Raw genomic sequence first — 26,620 nt, 5'->3', positions numbered from 1 at the left:
TGTTTCAGTCTATTCATCTTCTTCTGCTTGTCTGAGGCCGGGCAATGGTGGTGGCAGGCTGAGTAAGCCAACCAAGCCATCCCTCTCCCCAGTGACGATTACGACTCCTTCTAGGAGATGCTGGTTTTCCCAGACCAGACAGGATGTGTAGTCCCTCCCCGAGGTCTCCTCCCAGCCTGGAAGACCACCAAAGGGAGGTGCCCAGGAAGCATCCTGATCACCTCATCTGGCTCTTTTCAATGTGAAGGAGCAGCGGTTCTACTCCTAGTTCCGTCTGGATGTCTGAACTCCTCACCCATCTCTAAGGCTGCGCCCAGACACCCACTGGAGAAAACTCATTTTGGCTGCTTGTATCTGCAATCTCATTCTTTGGTCATTACCCAGAGTTCATTATGGGGAAAATTAGGAGGTAGATGGACTGGTAAATCAGCTCCCTCTTCACCACAGGAGATCAGCATAGTGCCCACAGTACTAATGATGCAGCACCAATCTGCCTGTCAGTTACGTCCTCCCATTTACTCTCACTCATAAATATAACCCCAAGATACTTGAAGTCCTTCATCCAGGGCAGAGACTCGCTCCCAAATTGTTTTCCTGAGGAGAACCATGGCCTCACACTTTGAGGTGCTGACCCTCAACCTGACTGCTTTGCCCTCACCTGTACACTGCCCCAGTGCCCACTGGAGGTCCCAAGCTGAGGGAACCAACAGAACCACATCATCTGCAAAGAGCAGAGATGGAATTCTGAGGTCCCAGAACTGGAAAACCCTCCTCTGAAAGCCCTTCGAGATGCTGTCCATGAAAATCCCAAACAGAATGAGAGATAAGGGGTGAAGGTCAACATGCACTGGGAATGTGTCTGCCTTTTCCTGAGACTAAGAAAACCACACTCACTTTTGTTATACAGGAACCTGATGAATCAACACAACGGTGCTGGGCCGCAGTATCCCGACATGACCCCACCTGGTTGTAAGCCTTCTCCAAATCCACAAAACTCATGTAGACTGGACTCTCATTCTCCTCCAAGAAGCTCTGCAAGAGTACAGAGCTGGACCACTGTCCCACACCCAGGATGGAATCTGCATGGTTCCTCCTGAATCTCAGGTCATTTGGCTGGAGCCTCCTTTCCAGCACCCTAGAGTAGACTTTCAGGAGGCTGAGTAGTTTGATATTTTTTACTTGTGGCGCCTACTCCCACTTAATGCTTGCACAAGCTGCTTGGAGCAGCTGTATTGCCCACTCTTCTGTGATACAGCCTCTGCATATTTGCCCTTTGTCCTTTCGGTATGCCTTTTATTTGTGTCCCAAATCAGAGTTTTATCTTTCTTTAGTAACTTACAAAGTCATTGAAAATCACAAACCCAGAGCAAGCAGTTCAGATTTGTAGTTTTATGAGTGACGAGAATTAAGCAGCAGAAGATGCAAAGTTTGTTAGCTTTGAATCACGCTCATGGATTTTAAAAAATAATTAAAGAGGTGAAATAAACATCTGAACAGTCATTTTAAAAGTAAGCTCATCATCTCATAGAAAGACCTGAATTTTAACTATTCACAAATCTTTATAACTGTGTTATTTGGCAAACATTTGATCCATTAACTTCAGATAAATGAAAGGAAAATCTCTGTTTTAATATCATACCACTGTAGTCAGATTATGGCCTTTATGTGACTTACTACTGAAACTGGGACTTAAAAACATGAGGTCAGAAGGAACACAGTTGGTTTCCATTAGTCAAATCTCATGTCTGGGTTGTAGTGAATCAAAGCATGATGTTCTTTCTGTCAACCTGTCTGGACGGGGAATATTTTCTTCCCTTTGGGTCTGAACAAATCTTTAGAGGGCTGAATCTGCAAGCCAGGTGTCCACTCAGAAGTACTGGAAAAGAAAAGAGCAAGAGTAGAAAATTCAATTTTAAAGGTGATGTCAAAAAGGAATTTGGCAATTTATTCATCTCAATGGAGATCTTAGTTTGATTGTTACTTAATCGTAAGTTAAATTGAAAGAAGCATCATAAAATTTGGTGAGATGTGCCTTTTACTTTTCTTGCCAAAAGTAAGATGAAAGATGACTGAAACCTTTCTGGTATTTGAATGAAGATTTCCAAACACTTGCATGGTCTGAGTGGAAAGTTGGCAAATTAGCAACCCTTACCCTCTCCAAAGTAGATAAAAACAACTACCAGCAACTCTGTGATTGATTGGAGAGACTTATACAAGTTTAACAATGATTTATTTTACATGTTTGGAAATGTTTGGTACCCCCCTACGGAGTCTAGACAGTGGTGGTGGTGATGCAAGGAGCAAGATAAGATGAGCAAGAGACTTCCGAGGAGCAGATTTCAGAGAAGCTTGAGCCAGATGCTGATGAGATGATTGGAAGTAGCGTTGAGGGGATGCAGGATGCAGGAGGTAATGGAGGAGGAGTGTTGCGGCGACCGCACTGACATGACAGACTGTGATGGAAAGAGAACAGATTTTAAATGTGACAGCTGCAGGATGATTGGACTATTGATGGTTACTAGAGCAGGAACAGGTGCAGGAAAAGGGGCGGAGTGTTTACTGATGAATGGAAGTGAAACAGTCTGCCTGCTTGAACTTACGCTAAGCTTCATTTATTTGTTACTTGTATTTGTTTAACCATGTTTACCTCCCAATTTGGCCACTATCACTTGCCACTTTTCAACAATTTTTGCACAATTTGAACCCATTTTTGCCTCTTTTTAGCCACTGTCGCCACCGAACACCAATTTTGTCAAATTTTAACCTGTTTTCATCACTTTTTCTCAACAATTTAAGCCAAATTTTTGCCCATTTTAAACCCTTGCCATCACCTTTTCTTTACTAATTTTTCCACCCATTTTTGGCCGCTTTAACCACATTTTACTACTTGTTATGGCTTAGGATTCTTTTTTTTTTCTAGAATTGCCTAACTTTCACATTTTTCTTTCTTAAGTGGCAGGAATGGGCTTCAATTGAAACAGATCATTTCCCAAAATATAATCTTCTTCTCCTCTTATTGACATTAAACCCAAACCTGATGAAGGTCATGTTGCATTAACCATCTGTCCTTTGCTCTCCTCTTTTAGAAAATGAAAACCAACAATGTCATTGGTCGGTTGACAGAGATGTACTCTCAGCATAGAGATAAAAGGACATAAGTGGTCTGACGGAAAAGGTTGCCAGATTAAAGGACTTTTATCCTCTAAAAATATAGTGGTAGACGTCTGTAAGTACCTGAGACTCTCCATATTGCCTCTGAGAGGCTGAAAGTATAAAGTGGCATGTAATCGGTTCAGGAAGTAAACAAAAACTTAGTGGGAAGATGTCAGCATCAGGCAGGAAGCTTCTCATATGACAGAACAAAAGCTGTGCTCATAAACAGACTCCTTTGTTTACTGATATCAGGAGGAGAAAATGCTATTCGGGGGATTATATAACAGGGTGGGTACATTCAATAAAGCTGACAACAAGGCTGAGTGCTCCCTGTATTTACTGGCAAACCTGTCGTTCTCACTGACATTCTGCACCGCAGGTACATCCTACTGTAATGGAGCATCATGCGCCGTGTCGTGTGACGTGTTTATTAATGCACTTTTAATATGCACTTTTATTGTGGCGGCCTTGTTAGTAGTCTGATGACTTTAGACTCCCATATGGTAAGTCTTGAGGAAATTAAAGCTTGTTAATAAAGATTTTTACTGCAATAAAGGGAGCATCTGTCCGCAGGATCGCGCCAAAAACGAAAGCAGAATCAATATTTAATCAATTATAACGTGCAAGTATTTCTACAAGTTTTTCAAGTACACATCAGTGTAACAAAGTGAACATATTGGCATGGAACTAAGTCTTCATCCAAACACAATCTCAGCACAGGCCCTGGGGATGTGGCGGCATTAGCATGAATTAATCACCTGTATGCAAATCAGCCAGAGCCTCAAAAGAAGCAATCACACCAGTGTTGTTCTTTTGTTATCCAGACTAGTCTGATGGCAGACGCTGTTTAACATCAGATTATTAGATCCTAATGATGTTCTTCTGCTGATTGGCAGGCTTGATGCTCCTGGAAAATCAAAACCAGCGCTGAGTATTGCATTTGCTGCTGCTGAAAATAGAGCAGGAACATTCACTGTCAAAGACACAAAGATGAAAATGGTGTATTTTTAACCCGGACTAGTCATGGAAATGAGAAACTCAAGTTTCTATGCATAAGACATAAAAACTGGTATAATTATGTCAGGCTTGCTTTGTTTTGGAAACCTAGAACATTAGTGTTGTCTCAACAAAGATGCTGATTTGATATTTTAATAGTGTTGCCTAGCACTGCATGGTAAGGGCTCAGACTCTAATTTGGTACCAAAATGTGCCATTTAGCAGGAACAAGAGACTGAAAGCTTACAGGAACAACTAAAGAAAACAATATACATTTTCACATACTAAAGAAAAACAATATCACCTGTAATTTCCTATCATGAAGACGACAACACTGTGTTTTATTACACTGTTTCTGATCCTGAATCTCCATCCAACCATTTTCTATACCGCTTATCCTGGTTGGGGTTTCGGGGGCTGGACTTCCAGCTGACATTGGACCAGAGGTGAGGTACACCCTGGACTGTCCAGTCAATCACAAGATGCAAACAGACCACACCTACGGGCAACTTAGAGTCATCAATTAGGTTTTAATTAGTCCTGGAGAGAAGCCATGCATGCATGTCTGCACAGGCAGACTCTCCACTTGCTTAGCCCTGCTTCTCTGACACATGGAGTTTCACCTATAGGTCTGGTTCTGCTCAAGGTTCCTGCCTTACCATAAAAGTCTTAAATTGCTGCTGTTTTCAAGTGCTTGTTCCTGGTGGGTCTGTGCAATAAATGAAACAAAGAGTAAAGTCTAGACCTGTTTTATTCTGTATGTAAAACACCACGGGAGCAGATTTGTTGTGGTTTAGATGATATACTGTTTTAAAAAAACTTACTATAACTTCATAAAATAAGAAGCACGAGTGTAAATATAACTTTCCACATAGCTAAAATTTTTATATTCATATCCTATGCTAAGAATTTATCATGTGTTTACACAGGAGCAGAATTTATGCATGAGGAGTGTTCTGGTTTTCATTGCATTTCAAATAGTGTTGACCAAGCAGGTTTTTATGCAGGATAAACAGTCTGTGTGGGAAGATACAGCTGGTGAAGGACAGTTTATTCTAACCCATTCCATACCATAAGTCTCACATCCATCTGCCCATTGAAAGTGGCTAGGAAGGGCAGTATCTTTGAAGATCATCTCAGTCACATTCATTATGGGCCAATCAGAGCAATAAAGCATATGATATATGCAACCCGTGGAATTAGATTGCAACACAGGACACAATCCCTGCGGAGTCTTAGCTGGAATTTTATTGCTGACAACTCTGGCACGGTTCAGATGAGATGTGAGTGCAACCGCGCTCGGATTTGGGACAGAGCGTCGTATCAGATTTATGATATCATCGTAAAAACTAAATTTCTTTCCACAGCGTGGCAGTTTATTCAAATTTTTCCTCAATAAAGGGTGGAAATCATCAGAATCCAGCCAATAAGTGGCTGGTGGAGTCAGTGAGAGGAGGTGCAAAGGTAATAAAAGTCTCCTGTCACCTCAAAAACTACTGTATCTGCGCAGTGCGAGCCCATTTAATCCTCTGAGCAGCAGTAGATGTGCAGATACGAAGAGCGAAGTTGCTGGCATCCTAAAAGTGATTTTAATCATCCATGGCTGCAGGATGGACTTTTTGCCAGGTCAAAACAAAAATAATCTTTGCTCAGGACATGACCCCAGTGATTGCCATGGTAGCTTTTTCTTCTCTCTCCTCCTTGTTGGGGTCATAAACCAGCTACATGCATACCGCCACCTGCTGTTTCAGATCAAGTAAATATGCAAGTGCGCCCAGGCATGGTTTGATGTTGCTAATGTGAAAGCGCACTTAAAGTATGTCTGTTCAGAGTGCATTAACTACTCAGACTTTCTTACTTTAAGTGCTTTACAATCAGTGAGCTTCACTCACAATAGCTTCTGTCTCTTGAGAAATCGAAGAAAAGAAACCAAAACCAAAACACAAGAAAGTATGTCAGTGGACTCAGGCTATCAATAATAAAACAGAGATTAAAATCTGTTAACTACAGGTTCAACAATAAATCATCCACAAAATGTTTGAAGATGTGTACAAAGTACACTTACAATTCATCCACACTGATCACATGAATATTCACCACCTAAATTATTTACTGTAAAGCCTCCAAAATGGGAGCAAGGAGAAAACTAATCAAGCGCCCCTTTTAATGCCTGCTCATGGAGATTACAGATCAGAAAAAATGCATGTGAAAATAACAGACCCTTAATAGTTTTAGTCTAGTTTTAGTCCATAAAAAGCCCTCACATTTAAGTATTAACTTTTAGTCCAAGCATTTAATTCCTTGCCTAAATCTGGTGCCAAGTCATGTTAGTGTGTTCTATGCATCCTGCCAACCCTGAGGTTCCTGCTTTCTACAGTTGAGAGGCAGAATCATGCACATACTGTAGCACAGGGGGAAAAGGGGTTCTGATTTCCTGGGCCCACAGTGGGCAGGGGCACTTGAGAAGCCTGCAATCAAAACTGTGATTTTATTTAGTTTTTGTTAGTAATTAGTATCATTATTGAATCAAAAGTGACTAAATTAATCAGTCAAAAGACTAAAATATGTATCAAATAGAGTAAAATAAAATACTTTGGGGCTCCTGCTCCTCCCTTTAAAATGCCCAAATGGTATATTCCAGCACTGCGAAAATAATGCAAGTAAATTAAATTTAACCATAGTAAAAATATTGCTCATAAATGTGGGGAATATGGTTAAAAATATATTAAAATCATAGATATTTGGGGAGCAGGTGGCCTGGTGGTTAAAGGTGCTCCCCATGTACGTGGGCGACCGGGGTTCAAATCCGGCCTGAGGCCCTTTACCGCATGTCTCACCCCCACTCTTGACTCTGTTTCCGACTCTATCCACTGTCCTCCTCTATCTAATACAGGCACAAAAATGCCCAAAAATAAATCTAAAAAAAAAAAAAAAAATCATTGATATTTGTAAAAATAATGCAGCATAGCCAGTTAAGGGTGGCCCTGTGTAATATTCTTTCTGGGGGCCCAAAATCCCTAGCTATGCCCCTAGGCAGAATAGATACAGATGCATTGTATTTTGACAGATTTACCAACCCACACAGTAAATTTACCTGAGTAAATTTTACTCAGATTGAGTAAAATTTTTACTCTGGAAAATATAACATTTGCTCCCAGTCTATTTGGGTAAAATTTACTCTGCTTGCAGAGTGATGTTCTCAGAGTTGTTTTTACTCTAAAAAGTGTTTTAATGTAACTCTAAATGATATTTAAGTGCTCCACAATGAACAAAATAAAAACAACTTTACAGCAACTTTACTCACTACAGAGTAATTTAGTCCATAGTTTATACATTATAGAGTGTTATTTCTCAAAATGGCGTTGTAATTAGTCCTTTCAGAACTGTTTTTCATTCCTTATAGAAATGTTTCTACTCATTACGGAACATTTTCTGCTCCATATAGAATTTGGTAATGGTTATTTAGAACTGTGTCTTACTCTAAATAGACTGATCTTCCTCTTTATATAGAGCTACACTTTCCTTTTAATAGATTATTCTGCCTTTCCACCTATAAAAGGTGTAACAACAAAAGAGGTGTTTTTGCCTATACATATTAGACAGTGTTCTAACATTACAAGACAATTGTGATGAATATATGACAAGACCTCAGGAGCAGAGCAGGACAACAAGGTGGTAAAATAAAAGTTTATTTGACAATAATAGTGCAAATGATGGTGAGTGTACTGGCTGGTGGTTGGAAATAGCACTGGCTGAGAGAAGGAGACACTGCGAAAATAAAAGAGGACAAATGGAGTTATACAAGGCAAAAAAAAATGTACTGAAAAATCACTAGATTATCAAAGGTTGAAGAGGAGTTACCTGACTAGAAGCTGTAGTACAAAGGTGTCTGAAGATTCTTCACCTGGTGAGGAGATCTTGATGGCCAAGGATTATCAGCAGCTGGGACAGTCCATAAGTGGTGGCAGCTGGGTTGAAACTTAAGTGGGTGTGGTTAAAAGTTTTACTCCAGCAGAATATACTCTGTATTTTTACTCCAACTCTCATGGTGACTGGTAAAAAATACACTCAATAAAGAGTAAATTTGACTATTTTTGAGTAAAATACTTTTTACTCTTGAAAAATTACTTCCCAGATTTCCCTGTGCAGCGGAGAAACGTCATGGATTTTAGATGTCCAAAAACAACTGAATGACATTTTAGTCTAGTTTTATTAATCTTGATGAAAACTAAACTAACTTTTAGTCAGTTTTGAGTCATCAAAGGTCTTTTTCTGGCTAGTCTTTCTCATGGGAAAAAAAGCCATCAACAAACAATTTCAGTCATAGTTTTAGTCAACAAATTAACACTTGTTGCAAAAGTCAGCCAGAGTTTAGATGAAGTGGTTTTCCAGGATGCATCATGAGTGATCAGTGCAGCCTTTCCACAATCAAATATTTCAAGTTGCTTCCTTCTCTTGCAGGCTGCCCTGACAAGCTTGCATTTTAACCCTTGAATGTGCATCATGATGCTGTTGCACATAAAAATTAGGATCTGTTAAATGAGTTAATCACAAGAAACTCTCTGTTGATGCTGGGTTCTTTTCTTCTTTGACTTAAGCCAGAGTGAAGGCGTTGTGTAACTGTTAACTGATGAACAGACGCTGCCACAGAATTTACTTTGCTGACATATTTGGAGGAGTGAGTTTTGCTTTGGTAGCTCCTCAGGTTGCTAAGTTTACTGTAAATAAATCATAACAATTCAGGATATTTCAGTCTTGGGTGGAAGTTGGTGTATGCAAACTGCTGGCTAAACAGAGAGAGAGAGAAATATAACAGCAAGATTTTAAAAGATTAGATTCTATGATATTTATAACAGCTGCAGACTTTATCCATAAGATGAGGATATTTTTTTTATACCTTATACCTTGACTTACAGAGAAAACGAAAGAACTGAACGTGCTAAAGGTGCTCAGACAGATTTAATGAACTCTTCAGTCGGTTAGCTCAGCTGTAAATTGGTCTGAGAGAGACCTGTGAGGGGAATACTCTCGACTCTTTGGCCCTAGAGTCCCGGTGGTCCCTCCACAGATTAATGGAGAGACCACCATGACTGTAACCTTGAGAACTTGAGAGACAGAGAGAGAGAGCCAGAGAATGAGAAGTGGGGAAAAGTAAAGAGGAAAGTTTGCACAAAGCCGAGCATGGTGAGTGAAGATCCTGCCAGGATGCATATGGAGCATGTAATTGACTACAGGGAGGAGCTGACTTTGGCAATTAGGCATGGTTCATCCTCCTGGCATCAGACATGATCCTATCACACAGTCAAACTCACTTCAATCAGCAAAATCAATATCCTTTTCAGTGCTTCATTCATAGTTATTAACCATGAAGAGAATTATCAGACTAGCATTTTGGTTTTACTGCTCATCATTTTTCCACATCTTTGGTTTTTGAAAATAAATCCGTTATAAAACAAACAAACAAACAGAAAAAAAAGTACACTTCTTCCTCAATGTCAAACTGTTGACATCCAAACTTTTTAACTAACCTGTGAATGTAGCGGTAAATTTAAGGGATGGATCCAGATTTTTTAAATATGCCTGATGTGTTTTAAAACTTAAAAACACTTTTTCCAGTTTGAACCTGCCTGGGTACAGGTTTAGAATTGTTACTGGTGAGGTAGGGTTGAGTTGTACCTTATGAGAATTTTTTGAAAAGTCTTGCCCTTCCCAGTTGCTTTGTAGGGGAGGTTTCCTGATGAATGTGAAATCTATCCATACAGGGGCAAAGCTAGGGATTCTGGGACCACAGAAAGAAAATTACACAGGGCCCCGCCCTTAGCCAGCTGTCCTTTACTCCTCTTCACAACCCTTAGACAAACCTCAACTTTTCCTTTCTTCCCTTACAACATCCTCAGCTCACCCTCTGCCCCTACTTTTATCTCCTCTATCATCCTAATCTTGCTCTCTGTCCCTGCTTTCTTTACTCATGTGCCCTCACCCTTCTTTAAAAAGAAGGCCCCTACTCTGTGCCTGGGTAATCAGTACCCTTTTTCTCTTTGTGCTAAACACATGTACCCATGCAACAGATGCACAAAACAGTCTTTGGTGTCAGGTAAACAGGACAGAGAAGCAGGTTGAAAATGAAAAAATGCATAACAATGTAACAAACCTCATCAAAACTCTGCCTGGATACATGAAGTTAGTCCAGCATCCAGGGTTTGCTATTTCACCTTTATTTTCCTTCCTCCTGGCGTGAACTCCTCTGCAGCATTACAAACATACATCACATGTAAATTGGTGTAATTTTGTGTTGGCCAGCCAGACTGATGGGAGCCATCTTAGCGTTTCCTTTTCTCCAATTATGACTACATGGAACAGGTTTGAGCTGCTCCTCGGCCCCAACAGCTAATAACTCAAGTGTGGTACACAGCCTCATATGAGCCCAATGCATCTTGGGATAAATCACAAAGTGAACAGGGTTTTTCCATTTCTGTAACATCTAATAATGAGCCTTTAATTGAGGAGCTGCAGCAGCTTTAGCAACTTGACTGGAAAGTTGTCATCTACTGTGTTTAGTCTGTAGTTATACTATGATGTGCATCTCCATGTGTGTGCTGTATATGTTGTGAGGAAAAATAAGTCATCCACACCAGTAAACAGACCATACACAGTCAGGTTCCCATCCATAAACATTGCTATGCATTATGTATGTTATGTATGCACACGCGACTGGAGGGGCCTGGAATCAAACCCCTCACCTTCTGGTTTGGAGACCAGTGGCTCACAGTTGCCTCAAGTGTGCTTGTTTACATCAGGCAGTAGAGCTTAGTGGAGTATAACAGTATCCAACAACCAGGAAGCTGTGTTACAGCTTAAAGGGATATTTCTGTGTTTTTGAAGTTGAATTGTATATGGTACTTTGCAATATTAGTGGCGTTATCTTCCAGAGATTTCAGTGAGCACTGCATCTTTAAACAGGACGTGCTTGGAGAAGCTAGGCTACACAGCGTGGCAGACAGGTACAGTTTCCCTACGTAGTTTAGGGTAAAGATGGTCATAAAATCAATGCTAGCTTAATTGTACGCTCTATCGAAAACTTTTGAAGCATTTTATCTTTCACCCAGAAAGCCTCTGTGCTTGGCTCTATTTTGCAGTGCATGCTTCCTCTATCCGCTATGTACTCTTCCACCACAGCATACCTGAACAACAAATTTCCAATCAGCTCTTCTGATCAAGGTCGGTTTCTCCAATTTATCTTCAGACTGTTGAAGAAGGTCGGCGAAACACCGACGTTCAGTAAGGCAGGGAACTCTGGATGGGGAGTGATGCAGGCTGTGAGCTGCTATCTTCGATGAGAAATGTCCTGAAGATAACTTAAGTCTGACTCAAAACAGCAGTAGGGGTTCATGTACCAAGATTACTATAGTTAACTAAAACTAAATAACTAAAACTAAAATTTAAATCATTTTAGTTAACTGAAACTTAATAAAAACTAAGTAAAAAAAAACTAACTGAAACTTAATTCTGTGTGAACAAAACTAACTAAAAAAAATACAATCAGACACAAAATCTCCTTCGTTTTAGTCTTTGACAGCAGCAGACTGACTGACATGGACACCCATGCCTGGAAAATGTAAAATCACTAGATTTTGATTGGAAATACTTTATACGATGGTAATTTTAGGTCTTGAGTTGTATACAAACAGAAAAATTGAATAAATAAAGAGAAAAGTGAAGAGCCCTTTTGGGTCTCGCCCCTGACAAGTTCCCCATATTGCTGATAAAACTAAAACTGACACTAAAACTAATAAAAACCAAACTAAAACATAGCATTTTTGCAAATGAAAACTAGATTAAACTAACAAACCAGCCATAAGTTTAAAACAAAAAGTGAAAACTAAATAAACCTTTTCATGGACTCACAGTTTGCACACCTACACTAGAAGTGTTCCCTAAAGCACCTCTCTGATTAAGTTTTCTCTCTGAATGAAGGAAACCCTATGAAAACAACCACATCTTTGTCATGTGTAAGAGTGCCACCCATGGAGTAAAAAGCAGCTGGGGGTCTCAGACTGGTGTAACTCCTGGTTATGGTTTAGGAATACCAATGTCAAAGTAATATTTTCCGACCTTATTCAAGTATCTTTTATTTTAAGGTCATACAGAGACGAAATTGTTTCCTGATCTCTGGAAAGTTTGTGTATCATAAAAATGCAGCACACTTCCATCAGCTGTCTCAGACAGTAGGCTAATCTTTACTCTGCATTATTAACACCGTGCTGTCACAGTCCTCGTCAGTAGAGCTTAATGCATAAGGCCAATTTACATGGATAGAGTAACCTGGCACGCCAGATGGAAGTGTGAAACAAATTCATCTACTTAACCTTCCATAGACGGTATTTGGGAAAGGGCAGAGCCTTTGAAAAAACCTCAGAGAGTGGTGGGATGAACATTCTGTCCGTCGCATCTCTACAGGCCGGTCAGAGCAACAAAACACGTAACGTAGCCGCTAACAAGGACTAAACTCCATAGAGAACTGCATAACATAAACCATGGTGACTGTAGACATGCCGGTACATGACTTTTGTCTTTTTTGAAAAGAAAACGACTCAGTGCTGTTCTTTGTTCATCTTTTAACGAAGAAATGTCATCAAGTTTGCGCTAATGCCATCCACCATAATTGCACTGGCCTCATGTTGCTGCTTGCTTACGTCACAACTCCGCCGCGCCCAAAAGCACTGCCCCTCAATGCTGATTGGTCCTGTCACTTTCTAACTGGGCCCAAATGGTTCAGATGGGAGCTTTGCAAGATGGATTTACCAGTAAGAAACACAGAAACAGACAAATCCATCTGCTTTGCGAGGTTATGGAAAGAGGTGTTTTCCCCCCTAAATCACTGTATAATGGCTCAGTGTCTCATAGCATTGGTGTGTATCTGCGGTGATTGGCCAACAACACAGTAAGAGATGCCTTCTGGCTTTAAACAAACAAAAGTTTTGGAATGCACACTTTTTTGTGGAGCTTTAACACAAGGGGAGGGAGGAAAACTGAAGAGAAAGGCGCAACAATTTTGGGTTTGTAGAAATCTGTGGAGATGTATGAGTTTTAATGGAACCAGTTTTGAAACCAGTACGCCCAAGAAGTCTTCTGAGAAGTGTTGGAGCAATAGCAAGGACTATTGGAGCAACAATGTGGCATGCAAATCAACACAGACAGAGAGACTCACTGCCAATTACACTTGTAAGATGTCAGCTTCTTAATGAGTGTGACTTCCCAGGAAAGTGGCTAGTGCCTGGTCTATGGGATGAAATGAAATTATAACTGGCGCCAATAGTCTGATAATGTCCACATGCCTTGGTACAGAGGCTGTTGTCCTCAAAGCGGGTTCAAAACTGTCCTTTATGGATATCTTTAACCCACCAATTTCCATGTCGTATTTACTGCCCTCTCAGATAAAGGCATAAAAGCCTAAAAAATAAATAACCACAGCCAGGGAGAGTTCTCTTTATTAAGTAGACTTGTTCTGAACAGCTGGAGAACACCACATTCTTTCATCAACGTCCTCAAACTTCACCCCTGCCCCTTCACTTATTATATGAGAAAGTTTTCGAGCTGAAAGGCTCCAAATATCTGTTGGAGGGTGGACAACAAAAGGGCTTTTAATAAAGCCGGTGACCATCCTGCACAGCCTCAAATAAAAACCCACTTTGTGCACTCACTGGAGGGTCATCATTACTTCAAGTGTGGAAAATGAAACCGTTTAAGGATGCAGAACATGTAACGAGGAACACTGTCTGCAATTAAATCAGATAACCTCCTGAAGATGAATCACATCACGCTGGAGGAGACGGCCGTCCAATCAATCCTAGCTCTGTGTATTCAGATTCATTTTAATTTGTTTACTCATCACGGAGATGAGTTTTCCTGTCAACATGAGTTTGGTCGTCCATTGGTCAACCATGTGGATAATCTTGAGCTGTTTGGGAGATGACAGTTAATCTGGCGCCTTCAGTGTAATGTTTGCTTTAGATTTGTTCTCATAGAATGAGCAAGCCACTCAATCTGCATTCACAAGTCATCTATTAACTGTCTTTGGTTTGGAGTTTCAACAAAGATGCATGAGCAGAAACTGTTTCAGCTGAAAACCACCCTGACTGATGAAGTGTTATTTTGAGTTAGTGGCCATTTGCCTCAAAACACACACGCAATCCATCACCCAATGAAGTGAAAAAAGCATCAATCAATCATTAATTGCCCAAATTAACATTAATGTTGAAATGACTTTAGATTAACAGAACTTTGCACAATAATCAAGCTGTTAACTTTGTGAACGTTGACTGATCATACATTTAACAGCAGCTTTATCAGGAATTTGGTCCTCATATTAGGGAAGCAAAGCCAGTTCCAAAGACAGCCTCTGAATACATCCAAATATTGGCTTTTTTGACAGTTTTAGGCTGGACTGGATTATGTTTGGAGCATAGGTAGTATAAGATGTAGATGTAGTCATCTATTGTGTTTCTGAGAAGAAATTAAAAAGCCAAACTCACTGTGCTGGAAAAGCAATCTTAAATAGCAACATTAAAAGGATAAGCTGAGGTGAGCTTTGAGCCTCCTTACTACAACTTGTCACACATCCCATATTTTACAAATGTATGTAACCACTGACGAAAAAAAAAAAAGAAGAAAAAGCTATTAATACCCAAATATGTTTTGGCACCAGGTCATGGTATGATATTAAAACAGTCATAATAATATTTGAATACAGCCTCTTGTGGACCTGCAGCTTTCTGCACCTTCCATTGGTTTCTTTGGTATTTTGTAGTTAATATTACTATGTAAGCCAGTGTAGCTACATTAGCTTTAGCAACCTGAGCTTAAGCAAACATAGCAAAAGCTAATGTAGCTAAGTTAGCTTTAGAAAATGTGGCAAAAGCCAGTCGTTCCCAGACATTTTCTGATAGGTCCCCCTTTGCAAGCTGAAAATATTTTCAGGTCCCCCCATCCCTCATCGTAATCATGTAAAAACATGCTGATGCACGACCAACACACTGTCATGATTTTATCACCTTAAACAGAGTTTTTAAAAATCTTGCTCTCTGAAGATGAACAACCCCCCCTAAAATAAAAACTTCTGGAATTTTTTTTAAAGAATTAGACATAATTCTAGTCCTGCAATAACTTCAGTGATGCCTGTTGGCTTGTTTTGTGCAACAGATCTTCTTGGGTCCTGGGTGCAGTTGTGAGACTGCCACTCTCAGTTCATTTTTAATGTCCAGCCTTTATTTGTATTTGTCTTAATGAGGAAGCAGCAGGAAAACCAGTTTAACAATGTTAGGATGCTGCAAAAGTGAGTGTGGACAGGGCCCTCCTGCATAGCAGTGTGGCTACCAGGGGTGGAATTGAACTTTTCTGTCTACCTGCCACAAACATGTTTTACCATGCACTCTGTATTAACAAGCAGCATTATTTCATAAAGATATAATACAACTATCTCGGCTTATAGTGTTCAGGTTGTAGGCTAATAAGAGAAAGTCGGAGCATAAATCACCTTAACTGTTGCTGATTTTAAATCCTTTCTTCACCCATGTCTGCTGCGTTTGACCATACAAAAATTTTCTGTGTTTCCTACAGAGGCACTGTAAATTCACAGGTGTTTTCCTGCATAATAATCAGACTGACTAGAATGTAATATTTTGTCTCACTTTATTCAGGCTTTGTTTAACTACCTCAGACTTGCAACAAGCAAGACACCAGTTCAACACACCTTTAGCAGACACACTAGTTGTAAATGAGAACTACTCTCATATGATATTGAGTCAATCCATGCCAGAGCACAGCTGCCTGTGAAAACTTGACAGCAGCTCTGACACTCAGGTGGGAGGCGAGATTTTTAGGTCAGTGAGCATGTCCGCTCAGCTTGGCTCATAAAATCAGAAGATGCGATGCGATTTAATTTCTGCTATTTACTGTGACAAAATCACTGTTTTGGGTAGGCTTATTTGCCTGCCCCAGCTGGTAAGTTGAGCAAATTCTCTCGACACAGTTTTGAAGTATACCTGCATTTGGCTGGTGGCGCTAATTTCCACCCTGGTGGGTAATATTCTACTGCAGTCCAAAATGCAGACAATGTTTTTGACTTAAAGTGTACCTTCATTTTTGAATCTGGGATGGCATCAATGAACTGCTCCTCTTATCCAGTGCTGAAGTGACCATCTGGTGTTTTGCCTCTCCTTTTAGACAATTTAAGAGAACACAAGCACCCCCCTGAAATCTTCGGTGCCCCCTACTTAGCTCAAAGGCTAAGTAGTGAAACTTGTTTGGTGTAGTCTGCACGCTGCCAAATCACAGAATTAAAGACCCTGAAAGAGCAACAGCGTGAATCCTTGCACTGCCAAGTAGTTCAATTTAATCACTTTAAATTTTGTTAGGATTTATTTGAAATCTTGTAAAATTAACTTCCAAAAATGTCATTTATTAGAACCTTATTGATTCCACATGATCCAACCCCTATGTTTTTGACATGTCGTTTCAGAAATGAAATATCTATTGAGTATTTGTGAATGTTAACATTATATTTACAGATGTTTTTAAATCAAATATTTAGTTTGCTAAATTCCCAAGTTTAGTACTGTTAAACCTCCAAATGTGACGTTTCTATTTTCAAGTGAAACTGTCCTCCCCTAAAAGACCATCTATTTAAGTTTAATGCAGAAACAGCACAGAAAATGAAAATAAGCTGTTTTTAAGCTCTCTTCATGGTCTAACTGGTCCACCATATCTACAGTAGAACAGGAAATAGGACCGCGGCCGTGCTGTGCGAGTGTATTCAGCTGAACGCAGACGGATTAGCTTAAAATATGATGTGTCACCACAACAGGAACCTGTTTAATGTTTAACGCTGCTTGATGAATCTGTGTGATCTTCCCACACAGTCAGAGAAACCTTAAAATGTAGCCAAGAAGAGGGAAAACGAGGGGAACGGAGAGGGAAGCAGAGCAGAGCGATAAAAAATGAGAAAGGGGGATCGTTAAAGGAACGAGGAAGAGAGAACGATGAGACAGAAATGGAGAAACAAGCAGGGAATGGAAACAGATTAAAGGAGCGGAGGATATATGGAAGTGAAAAGAGGCCAGAGAGGAAATGAGAACGCAGAAGAGAGTGGGATTGTGTTGAGGAGGGGGGGCTACGTTCATGTGAAGACGGGATACAAGCTTGTTCTTTTTACCTTAATTGGAGAGACTGACATTGGTGTATTTTTAGATCGAAGATAAGGCAAAAGGATACGAAAGCATCTCGCAGAGCTTCACTCCTTACCTGTTTCACCTCAATCAAGTGTGACTCAGACAGAAATATATTTATATTTACTTCATGATGCTGCAAAGAGCAGGGTGCTGGAAAACAGACTGATCAGTCCAAGAAACCTCTATGGTTATTCTACAGAAACATTTCTGTCTCTAGCCTTTATGGTAATATATCACTTGAAAAAAAAAAAAAAAACTTTATGAATACATTTTTTTGTATTTGAACATAAAACCATAAGTTTATTTTTGAACAATTTTACTTTCTTGAGTGATAAATTCTTTAATATTCTTTATTTTAACTCATAATATATAATCCAAGCACTACAAAAGTACATGTCCCTGATATATATATACAATGCTTAACAATTTTATTAGACCACCTGTCATATTTGTCTCAAAGACCATCCAGCATCATGAAGTGCTTTAATGCGGACTCTTTCATTTTCAGTGAGCTCTCCACGTTTTACCATTTTGAACAGGAATGAGGAATTTCAAACTGAATTCACCCAAATTTGAGCCAGCTCACTGGGCTTCTCTGAGAAGTCAGAAATGAATCAAGCATAACATTCAACCACTAAAACTCATTTTTCTGTTCAGGAATGCAAGTAAATAACTATAATTTGACATATTTATCAAGAAATATTAATGTGCTTTACTATTTTTTTCAGTTTTTTGTAAATCAGTAAATTTGAAAATTCATGGATAACAATAATAATTATATTTTAGTATTAAAAATATCATATGTGTTAAAGAGCTTCTACATATTAGTGTATTAACCATTGCAGAGACATAAAAAATGATTACAATTACCAATACTGTTAATTTAGGACAGCTGTGGCATAAACCTTACTTTAGTTAGGGTTAGGGTGGTCTAATAAATTTGTTTAGCACTGAAACCTTAACGCGTTAAAAAAAATAATAACGGAATTTTATCATATGACTAAGTTTGACCACAACTTGCTCCTGTAGTCCTCCAGCGTGGATGTTTACGTGGTGAGAGGCGGGTCAGAGACAGACCCAGGTCTGCTTAATGGTAACTTTCTTTTTAAAAAGCTGGTGAATGTTAGTTAAGATAAAACCAAAATCATGGGTACATGCTGCAGTGATGAACTGTCTTTACACTGAAGCACGAGTCTTAAGTTCCACCTTCATGCAAAGCACAACTTTGCTAATGTTAGCAAAGACGCTAACAACAACACGGGATCAGGCCATGGTCATACCGCTCTCTTCAGCTGCTTCAGGACAGTTTTCTTCTTCAGCTGCTCAGATAAATGCTGAAAAGTTCTCCAAAACTTTGAGCAAACCCTGTTTGTTATTAATATTAATCCAGCGTAGAAATCCACGGTGGAATTGGCAAAATTAAAGTTAATTAGCAAACTGAAGACAGAAAACATGATGCGTTCAGGTAACCTCAGTAAATTAGATGACTGTATTCTATATGTTAAGATGTGTTTTGATAAGAAAGTTCAGTAAACACAGTGTGAATGTGTGTTTATATTTTGTCTTTTTTGTTTTTGTCTGCCTCTATTTTGTCTTTCCACCAAACTATCGAAACGCTTGATAATAAAATCTTAAAAAATATAAAAACATAAAAATATACTTAAACTATACTGTATATATAAGTATGTACATGTTCTAAGAAAGAATGCACTTTATGTTTAGTGCTTGAGCTCAGTCTGTGTCAAATTCTGTGAAACGGACTAAACTGCAGTAAATAAATTGAGAAATCCTGCACTTCACCATTTTATGACTATTTTGTATTCTCTAGTTAGATATATTTTGTGATGTATCGTTATTCAATTTTCTTGCACTGTATTGATAAACGCAGTATCACTGTATCATGATAGTACTGGTATTGTGGGCCAAGGAACCGGTGTGCATTGTATCGTGAGGTACCCTGTGACTCCGCTCCTTGTTTGTACTGTGCTTTGATGGAAATGAAAGTGGAGGAAAATCCATTAAATGCATTTACCATGTTTTATATTTCTCTGTTTTAAAAAAGCATTCAGCGCATTTTCACACTGTGTATTCATACTGTATAAATGTATGGAGTGCTATGATATTTCTTTATTGTGTGCTTTGCTGGAAGGTCACATAGACTGCGTATCTGAAGGATTTAGAGATGTATAGAACTCTTTTTGACAGCAGTCAGGAGGCCGTGACACGCTGTTCATCAAACTGAACTGAATGGAGTCATGATGATGTCTGTTTTGTTGTACAGTTGTTTTACCACAGTAACTAAGTGAAGACAGCGTTTAATGGAGTCCGTCCATCATGTAGTTTGTGCATGAGTGCAGTGTTTGTTCTTTGAAGGAGAAAATATGGCAGCCTTGTGGGTTATGTCCACAGTCTGTCCATTCGTCAAACTAATCCACCTGAGCCTGCATTGTAATCCAGCTCATTTGTCGCTGCCCGAATATGTGATGCCAAATCACGTCCTCGTGGCTGCAGTCGTCAGACTGAGTAATGGGCTCTGAAGTGGTGAGAAGTCGGGGGGGAGGGAGATGGAGCCGCCGCGTCCTCCATCACTGATGTGATGTCAGCACAAATCTGTGTTGTCACTGAGCCTGTGTCCGCTCACTGTGAGCGGAGATGTGTGGCTCCGTCTGCTGCTGTCAGAGTGATGTAAAGGGGAGGAAAAAAGGGGGCAAGGAGATGAGGAGAAAATGAGGCAGAGAGGAAGAAAGGATGGGGGAGAACTGACACCAAAACATCATGAAAGTTTGGTGGGGTTTGGATAAAACTTTGTGATGAGCAGATGAAGTCCCCTGGCAATCAATCTACTCTCACCTTCATAAGCATAAATAAAAACATCATTTTTTTTTCTTGTATCTATCTAAATATAAAGTAGAAACACTGCTTTATGCAGAGGACTATCCTGTTGAATGCTGCTCACTCAGACTCTTTCTGTCTTCGATTTTTTTAAAGCTCCTGTGAGGAGTTTTTCGTCGCTTGTGGAACAAACTTAAAGGTCTTAAAGAAACACCCACCGTCAGCCAAATGCAGGTATTTTTGAGCAGTGTCTGGTGAATTTGCTCAACCTACCGGCCACTGAGGCAAGTAAATAGTGAGTAAAGTAAAGTTTAATAACAGACTGATTGTGTAACAATAAATGGTATAAATTGAGTCCAGGTTTTCTGGTTGTTACCGAGCAGATCTAATCACTACTTGACCAAAGAGACCCGGCTCCTCGTCCTTGTGTAAGAGCTGCTGTCTAGCATTTACAGTCGGCTGTGTGCCGGGATGATTTTGCTCAGTATCATATGATTGTAGCAGCTCGTCAGTTTAGAAAAATGCTCCTTTCTGGTTTTTATGCATGCTTTTCTTAATCTAAACGAGAATGACATAGAAATTAATAATCCCCTTCAATAAAGAAAGAAGGATAAACAATTGCAATTAGATTGTTTTAATGTTCTGCCCTAGTTCATTCTTTCAACCTTTGATGAAGCTAAGCATTCGTTTACAAAAGCCATACGCCCAACCATGATCAGCTGATAGCCAGCTGATACCAATTATCGCCTACCAGCTCCCATGGCCAATCACAGCTCTATCTCTCAACACAGCTGTGTATTTAAATACTTTTCACTAATTCCTGCTTATATTAATGCTGATGCATCACGCTATTGTTGCTGGCAAAGCTTCACCACCTCCACCCCAGCCTCCTCCTTCTTAGCATAAAGCCTGGTAGACCCTTATATTTAGATTCAAGCTTCCAAGAATTAACCTGACATGCCAGGTGGATTTGTTTCACACATCCATCTAGAAAATCTTCCATAGATGGTGTTTGGGAGAGGAAAAAAAACTAGGGGGGTGATTGGATGAACGTTCTGTCTGTCACATTTTTACGGGCCAATCAGAGCAACAAAACACGTGACGTAGCCGCTACTGAGCTAACCTCCATAAAGAACTGCATAACGCAAACCATGGCGACTGTAGACATGTCAGTACACTACTTATGTCATTTTTGAAAAGAAAACAACTCACTGCTGTTCTTTGTGCTTCTTTTAATGAAGAAATGTTCTTTTCATGAAGTTCAGATAAAACTGACACTTTAGCAGCATCCACACAAATCTCTTCTGCCATAATTGCACTGGCCTCTTCTCACTGCTTGCTTATGTCACGACTCCGCCGCGCCCGAAAGCACTGCCCCTCAATGCTGATTGGTCCTGTCACTTTCTAACCGGGCCCAAACTGTTCAGATGGTAGCTTTGCAAGATGAATTTACCAGTGAGAAACACGGAAACGGTTATCCAAGCATAAATTATTTCTGAAATAATTTAATTATTTTCAATACACATTGCCCTTAATGTATCTATCCATATGGGGTTTCTAGCCATGCCCTCTCTAGAAAGTCAAAGCATGCTGCTGACTAACCTAGGGAGCATCTTTAGAGCAGAGCCTTCTCCACCAAGTAAAACTGTAGAGCCGTTTTGTAATAAGATGGTTAAATATATGATAAGAGTGTTCCTGACTGAATGAACTTGTATTTATTAAAAAATACACAAGATGAGGAACCTAATAATATTCACATATTAAATCACACTCACAATATTGGGGGAAAAATCGCAATTAGATTATTTTTGCTAATCGTTCAGCCCTACTTGGGAACCATTTACACAGTCAAGTACAGGACAAACTGGTTGAAAACGGGATGTAAAATGAGCAACATCGCTAAACAATAGCATCTCCCAGCATCATCATAACTCTCCTAATATGAGCTCATAACAACACCCTGATTATCTTTCCTCTGTTTAGGCTTTATTGCAATTAAATCTGATTTTTTATGACCTGGCTGCAGTGAAGACTCAAACCAGTCCCACAATGATATGAACAAGGCCGAGTGCATGCCAGTATTTTCTGAGATAGTTGGAACATTTCCACTTATTATAAAGCCTGTAACTTAAATATTATAATTCTTGATTTTTTACTATACCTCATGTCAGTTTGCTGCTTAGTAAAAATAAAGAAGCTAAATCTCATCATCATATTTAAAGCCTAAAATCGCTGCTGCAGGGTAGGTGTCAAGTGAGCCAATTTAAAGCACGACGCAGATTAAAAGCTTCTTTTTTTCTCTTTTAAATTTCTGGAGAAGATGCCCTTTAGAAGTGATATTTTTGAGGGCTAAAAGAAGCAGGATGAGAGTGTCTTACCAGAAAACACAACCTACAGCACATATTGACAAGACAAAATGAATAAAGTGATAAGAGGTACTGCCTTTTCCACAGGAGCTTGAACCTGCTTATTATCCAGTCTTTTGCATTTTGTAGCCTGTTTTCATGTTGCTATCAACTGTGGTTTATCCTGCTATAGTTAAAGACAGAATGAGTAATTTTGGTACTAAATGTGCATCCCTCCCACTTCATAATAGTACTTAAAGCTCCTGTGAGGAACTTTTGGTGTTGATCTTGCCCTGTATGTGGGTGAGTAGTGGATTGAAAAAAAAACCACCTCTCATCCTGCTTCTTTACATAGTCAAATGCATCGCTAATCCAAAATTTTTGCTTTTGAAAATGTAAACCGAAGCTCTTAGGCCACATCCACGTCATCATTGTATCTGACACCTAACCCCAGCAATGGTGCAGCCATTAAACATTAGAATAAAGACTTATTGAATCTATAAACTGACAGCTTTGTTTGCTATTGTCAGTTTTGTTTTTTATAATAAGAGAAAAATTCCTCATAGGTGCTTGAATGACATTTTGTTTATTTGCTTTTGCTCAGGATTTGCATGCTTTTTTTTTTTTTTACTGTAGCTGCTTTTAAAGTTTTTATATTGGTTGTTTTGTTCATATATTACCCCCCCCCCACAGATAAATTCTTATAAAACCCATGTAAAAATGCTTGACCTTTAGCAGACTGTACAGTACATTTGGTGCTTTAACAGAGTTCCTATGGAGCATTCAGTGCTGCATATAAATACTACGATGAATGCACTCTCTTGTCCCATCTGAGTGCTTTCCTTTGTCTCTGTAATGAGCCACGCATGCTTCATGCTTTACTGTTCATGTCACATTGCACCTAATGGCCTGTGCAAAAATGCTCAGGGGTTCTATGTTTAGAGATGTGAATGAGCTAATGTGTATTGGACAAAGACACAGCTAGAAAAAAACACGCCTGCTTCAGAAAGAAAAATCTAACTGAGAGATGATGAAACTGAAATGTGCTGCAGAGATGTTAAAATATGAAGTATGCTGCCGGCAAATATGCTATTGATTAAGTCTGTGTAATAATTTCCACAATGCATCATTGCTGTGTCAGATGGACTGTCAATTCAAACAAAAGCACACAATTTCCAGACTGCAGATGTGTGGAAAGATGCATAGTTTGACAGAGCAGGGGTCAGCTTCATCAAAAACAATAAGGCCTACAGCTTTTAAATTTCATTAATCTTCTTTAACTACCAAAAAAGAGCTATCTTGTGTGTAGGGGAGAGTGGGGTAATTTGTGCCAATGGGGAAGTAGTGCCACTCCTTGTTTATAGAAAACCATAGAAGAAATTGGTCAGGTGACCACATATTTTTGAAGAGCCATATATTTTATTCATCCCGCATAAAAGAGAGACACATGGTACGAGAGGTAAGCACATTTTAGCTCAAAAAACTGATTTTTGCCTTTCAAAGTAAAATTTTAATGATCAAGGTTTTTTGATTGTTGTGTCTGAACAATTAAAGATAAGTTTGAAAACATTTCACACATGTTTTAGTGCTTTAGTAGGCTACACAATGAGTCTACACAGTTAGCATGATGTTAGCTCTAAACTGCTGGATCATGCTAGTTTTTCAAAATGGTGGGGCTGGGGTGATTTGTGCCAAAGGGCCTGGGTTAAGTTGTGCCAGTGGCACACCCACAAACCCTGACCCACAGACACACCCAAACCCTGACACCCACACAATCAGACCCACAGACACACCCAAACCCTCACACCCACACAATCAGACCCAAACCCTCACACCCACACAATCAGACCCAAATGCCCACAAATCCAGACCCACACTAAACTTGCAAAGCAGATGGATACGCCTGTTTCCTTGTTTTTCACTGGCAAATCCATCTTGCAAAGCTCCCATCTGAACCGTTTGGGGTCCGGTTAGAAAGTGACAGGACCAATCAGCGACGAGGGGCAGTACTTTCAGGCGCAGCAGAGTGGTGATGTAAACAAGCAGCAGCAAGAGCTGGTGCAGTTTATGCAGGAATAGACTAGCGTGGATGCTGCTAAAGCGCCAGATTTATCAGAACTTGACAACATTTCTTTGTTAAAAAAAGGACAAAGAACAGCAGTGAGTTGTTTTCTTTTCAAAAACGACAAAAGTCGATTACTGACATGTCTATAGTCGCCGTGTTTCACGTTCATCCTCAGTAGATGCGCATGTGCAGCTCGATAGCAGCTACGTCACGTGTTTTGTTGCTCTGATTGGCCCGTAGAGATGTGACAGACAGAACGTTTATCCAGTTACACTCAGAGTTTTTTTCAAATCCTCTGCCTTTTCTCAAACCTTTCCTATTGAAGCTTTCCCAGATGGATGTGTGAAACAAATCCATCTGGCGTGACCCACACACCCAGAGACACAAATCCCAGACCAACAGACCTAGACCCTGACCCACACACAGATGTTTTTTTTTTCTAGAAAACAGCATGTTAATTTGTCATCTTGAGAAACCTTGTTGTCCTGAGATCATGAGACAATAATTCAAGAGTTTAAGAAAACAACAGAAAATTACATGTTAAAAAAGAGTAAAATAAATTGTTGAGGAGTTTGTCCACTTAGAGCTTCTGAAGTTTTCTAGTCTTTGATTACAAACAGGAGTAATTTCTAATAATAGTGCCTAAACTTTATACAGTTTTTTCAAGTTTCATTAAATTGACAACTTTTTATTATCCCTTTGATTGCATTCAGATTAACAGATACATGATTAATCAGGCATGACAAATTCCTGAAATGTTTAATGGACCTTTGGTCAGAGATCATCTCTCGTGGCTTTAATTCTTTGCAGATGGAGTTCTGGGTTAATTTTTCATCCTAATACTAAGTAGACTACCATCAGCATGCGTCTGTATCGCCAACACAAATACCATCAATCCTGCTAACCTTTCATGGTGACTTGTACTTGCTCATGCATGTCTATCTGCTGGAGCGCCTGCCCCCGGGGCCACTGGTGGGTGCAGAACAAGCAGTAGGGCGTCTGGGCTGCTCAAACTGCGGAGTGATGGGCTTCCAGCAGGGACTCTGTGAGCCAAAGCAAAGAGACCTGAAGTGAATTCTAATCTCACATGCACTCCCTTACTAAACTGTCAGATCTGCTGCTGCAACACAGGATGATTAATGACCATCCACTATTTTTGTCTTACTATGTGTCTGTGGGAATCCATCTTGTATTTTTGTTAGCTCTTCATGCTTTTGTCTCACATTTTGAAGGCTACTTGTCCTGCCTATCTCTCACTCACTCAACTGATAAAAGTGTGAAATGTCACAGCGCTTCTGCTGCAGTGTTTTGCATTTCATATTAATGACTGCTGTTGCTGTTTTCTCCTGAGACGCTGTAATCCTGATTTGAAAGAGCCATATGTTTGCTCAGTCAGTCACATTCATGCTACAGCTTGTTTTTTGATCGTTGTAACTCCTCTTCTCTCCCTCCAGAGATCCATCTGTGCGAGGAAGATATGAAGGTAGTGGACACGCTTTGGATCCTTTGGTTTCTCCTGGTGGTAAGCTCCACCTTTTTTGATTTAAGGATATACAGACAGGTAAATATGCACTGGTTGTCTTTATGCCTATTAAGTATGCTGAACATGTTTAAACATGTAGCATTCCATTTTTATTAGAGTGACACTTAATAAACTGTGGTCCAGTGGTTTTCTTTTCTCAGCAAAAAGTCTCATTATTAATTTTCCCTCAGCCTTTATAATTAATAATTCTAGTTTATAATTAGCCCGGGGTGTTCATTACCAACTTCATGACCTGAAAGTGAAGATCTGTGATCCATGACTGTGTGTGTGTGTGTGTGCAAGTGCTGCATTTGTAGCTTATCCTTACTCTTCTATTCAGATGGTGAAAGTGAAAGGAGAACTTTGAAACATTTTGCAGATTTATTTAAAATAAAATATCACATTTACATAAACATTCAGACCCTTTAAAACAACACTTGAAATTTAGCCAAGGTTCCTCCAGTTTCTCTGGATATTGCTG

The 26,620-nt window shown here is 39.6% G+C and overlaps 1 protein-coding gene across 3 annotated transcripts in view; it reads left to right on the top strand.

The window, feature by feature from the left end:
- calcr (calcitonin receptor) overlaps positions 1 to 26,620 on the top strand; it is a 112,539-nt gene that overhangs the window by 22,820 nt on the left and 63,099 nt on the right. For all 3 annotated transcript variants that reach the window (XM_041809261.1, XM_041809262.1, XM_041809260.1), the window contains exon 2: positions 26,072 to 26,139. In XM_041809261.1, coding sequence (XP_041665195.1) covers positions 26,095 to 26,139 — 45 coding nt within the window. In that variant the 5' untranslated portion in view covers positions 26,072 to 26,094. The remainder of the gene's footprint in view (positions 1 to 26,071; positions 26,140 to 26,620) is intronic.

This window comes from Cheilinus undulatus, linkage group 16 (assembly GCF_018320785.1).
Source record: "Cheilinus undulatus linkage group 16, ASM1832078v1, whole genome shotgun sequence".
NCBI classification, from domain to species: Eukaryota; Metazoa; Chordata; class Actinopteri; order Labriformes; family Labridae; genus Cheilinus; species Cheilinus undulatus.
The sequence above is the reverse complement of the archived record's forward strand: the minus strand, read 5'-3'. Positions and strand labels throughout refer to the sequence as shown.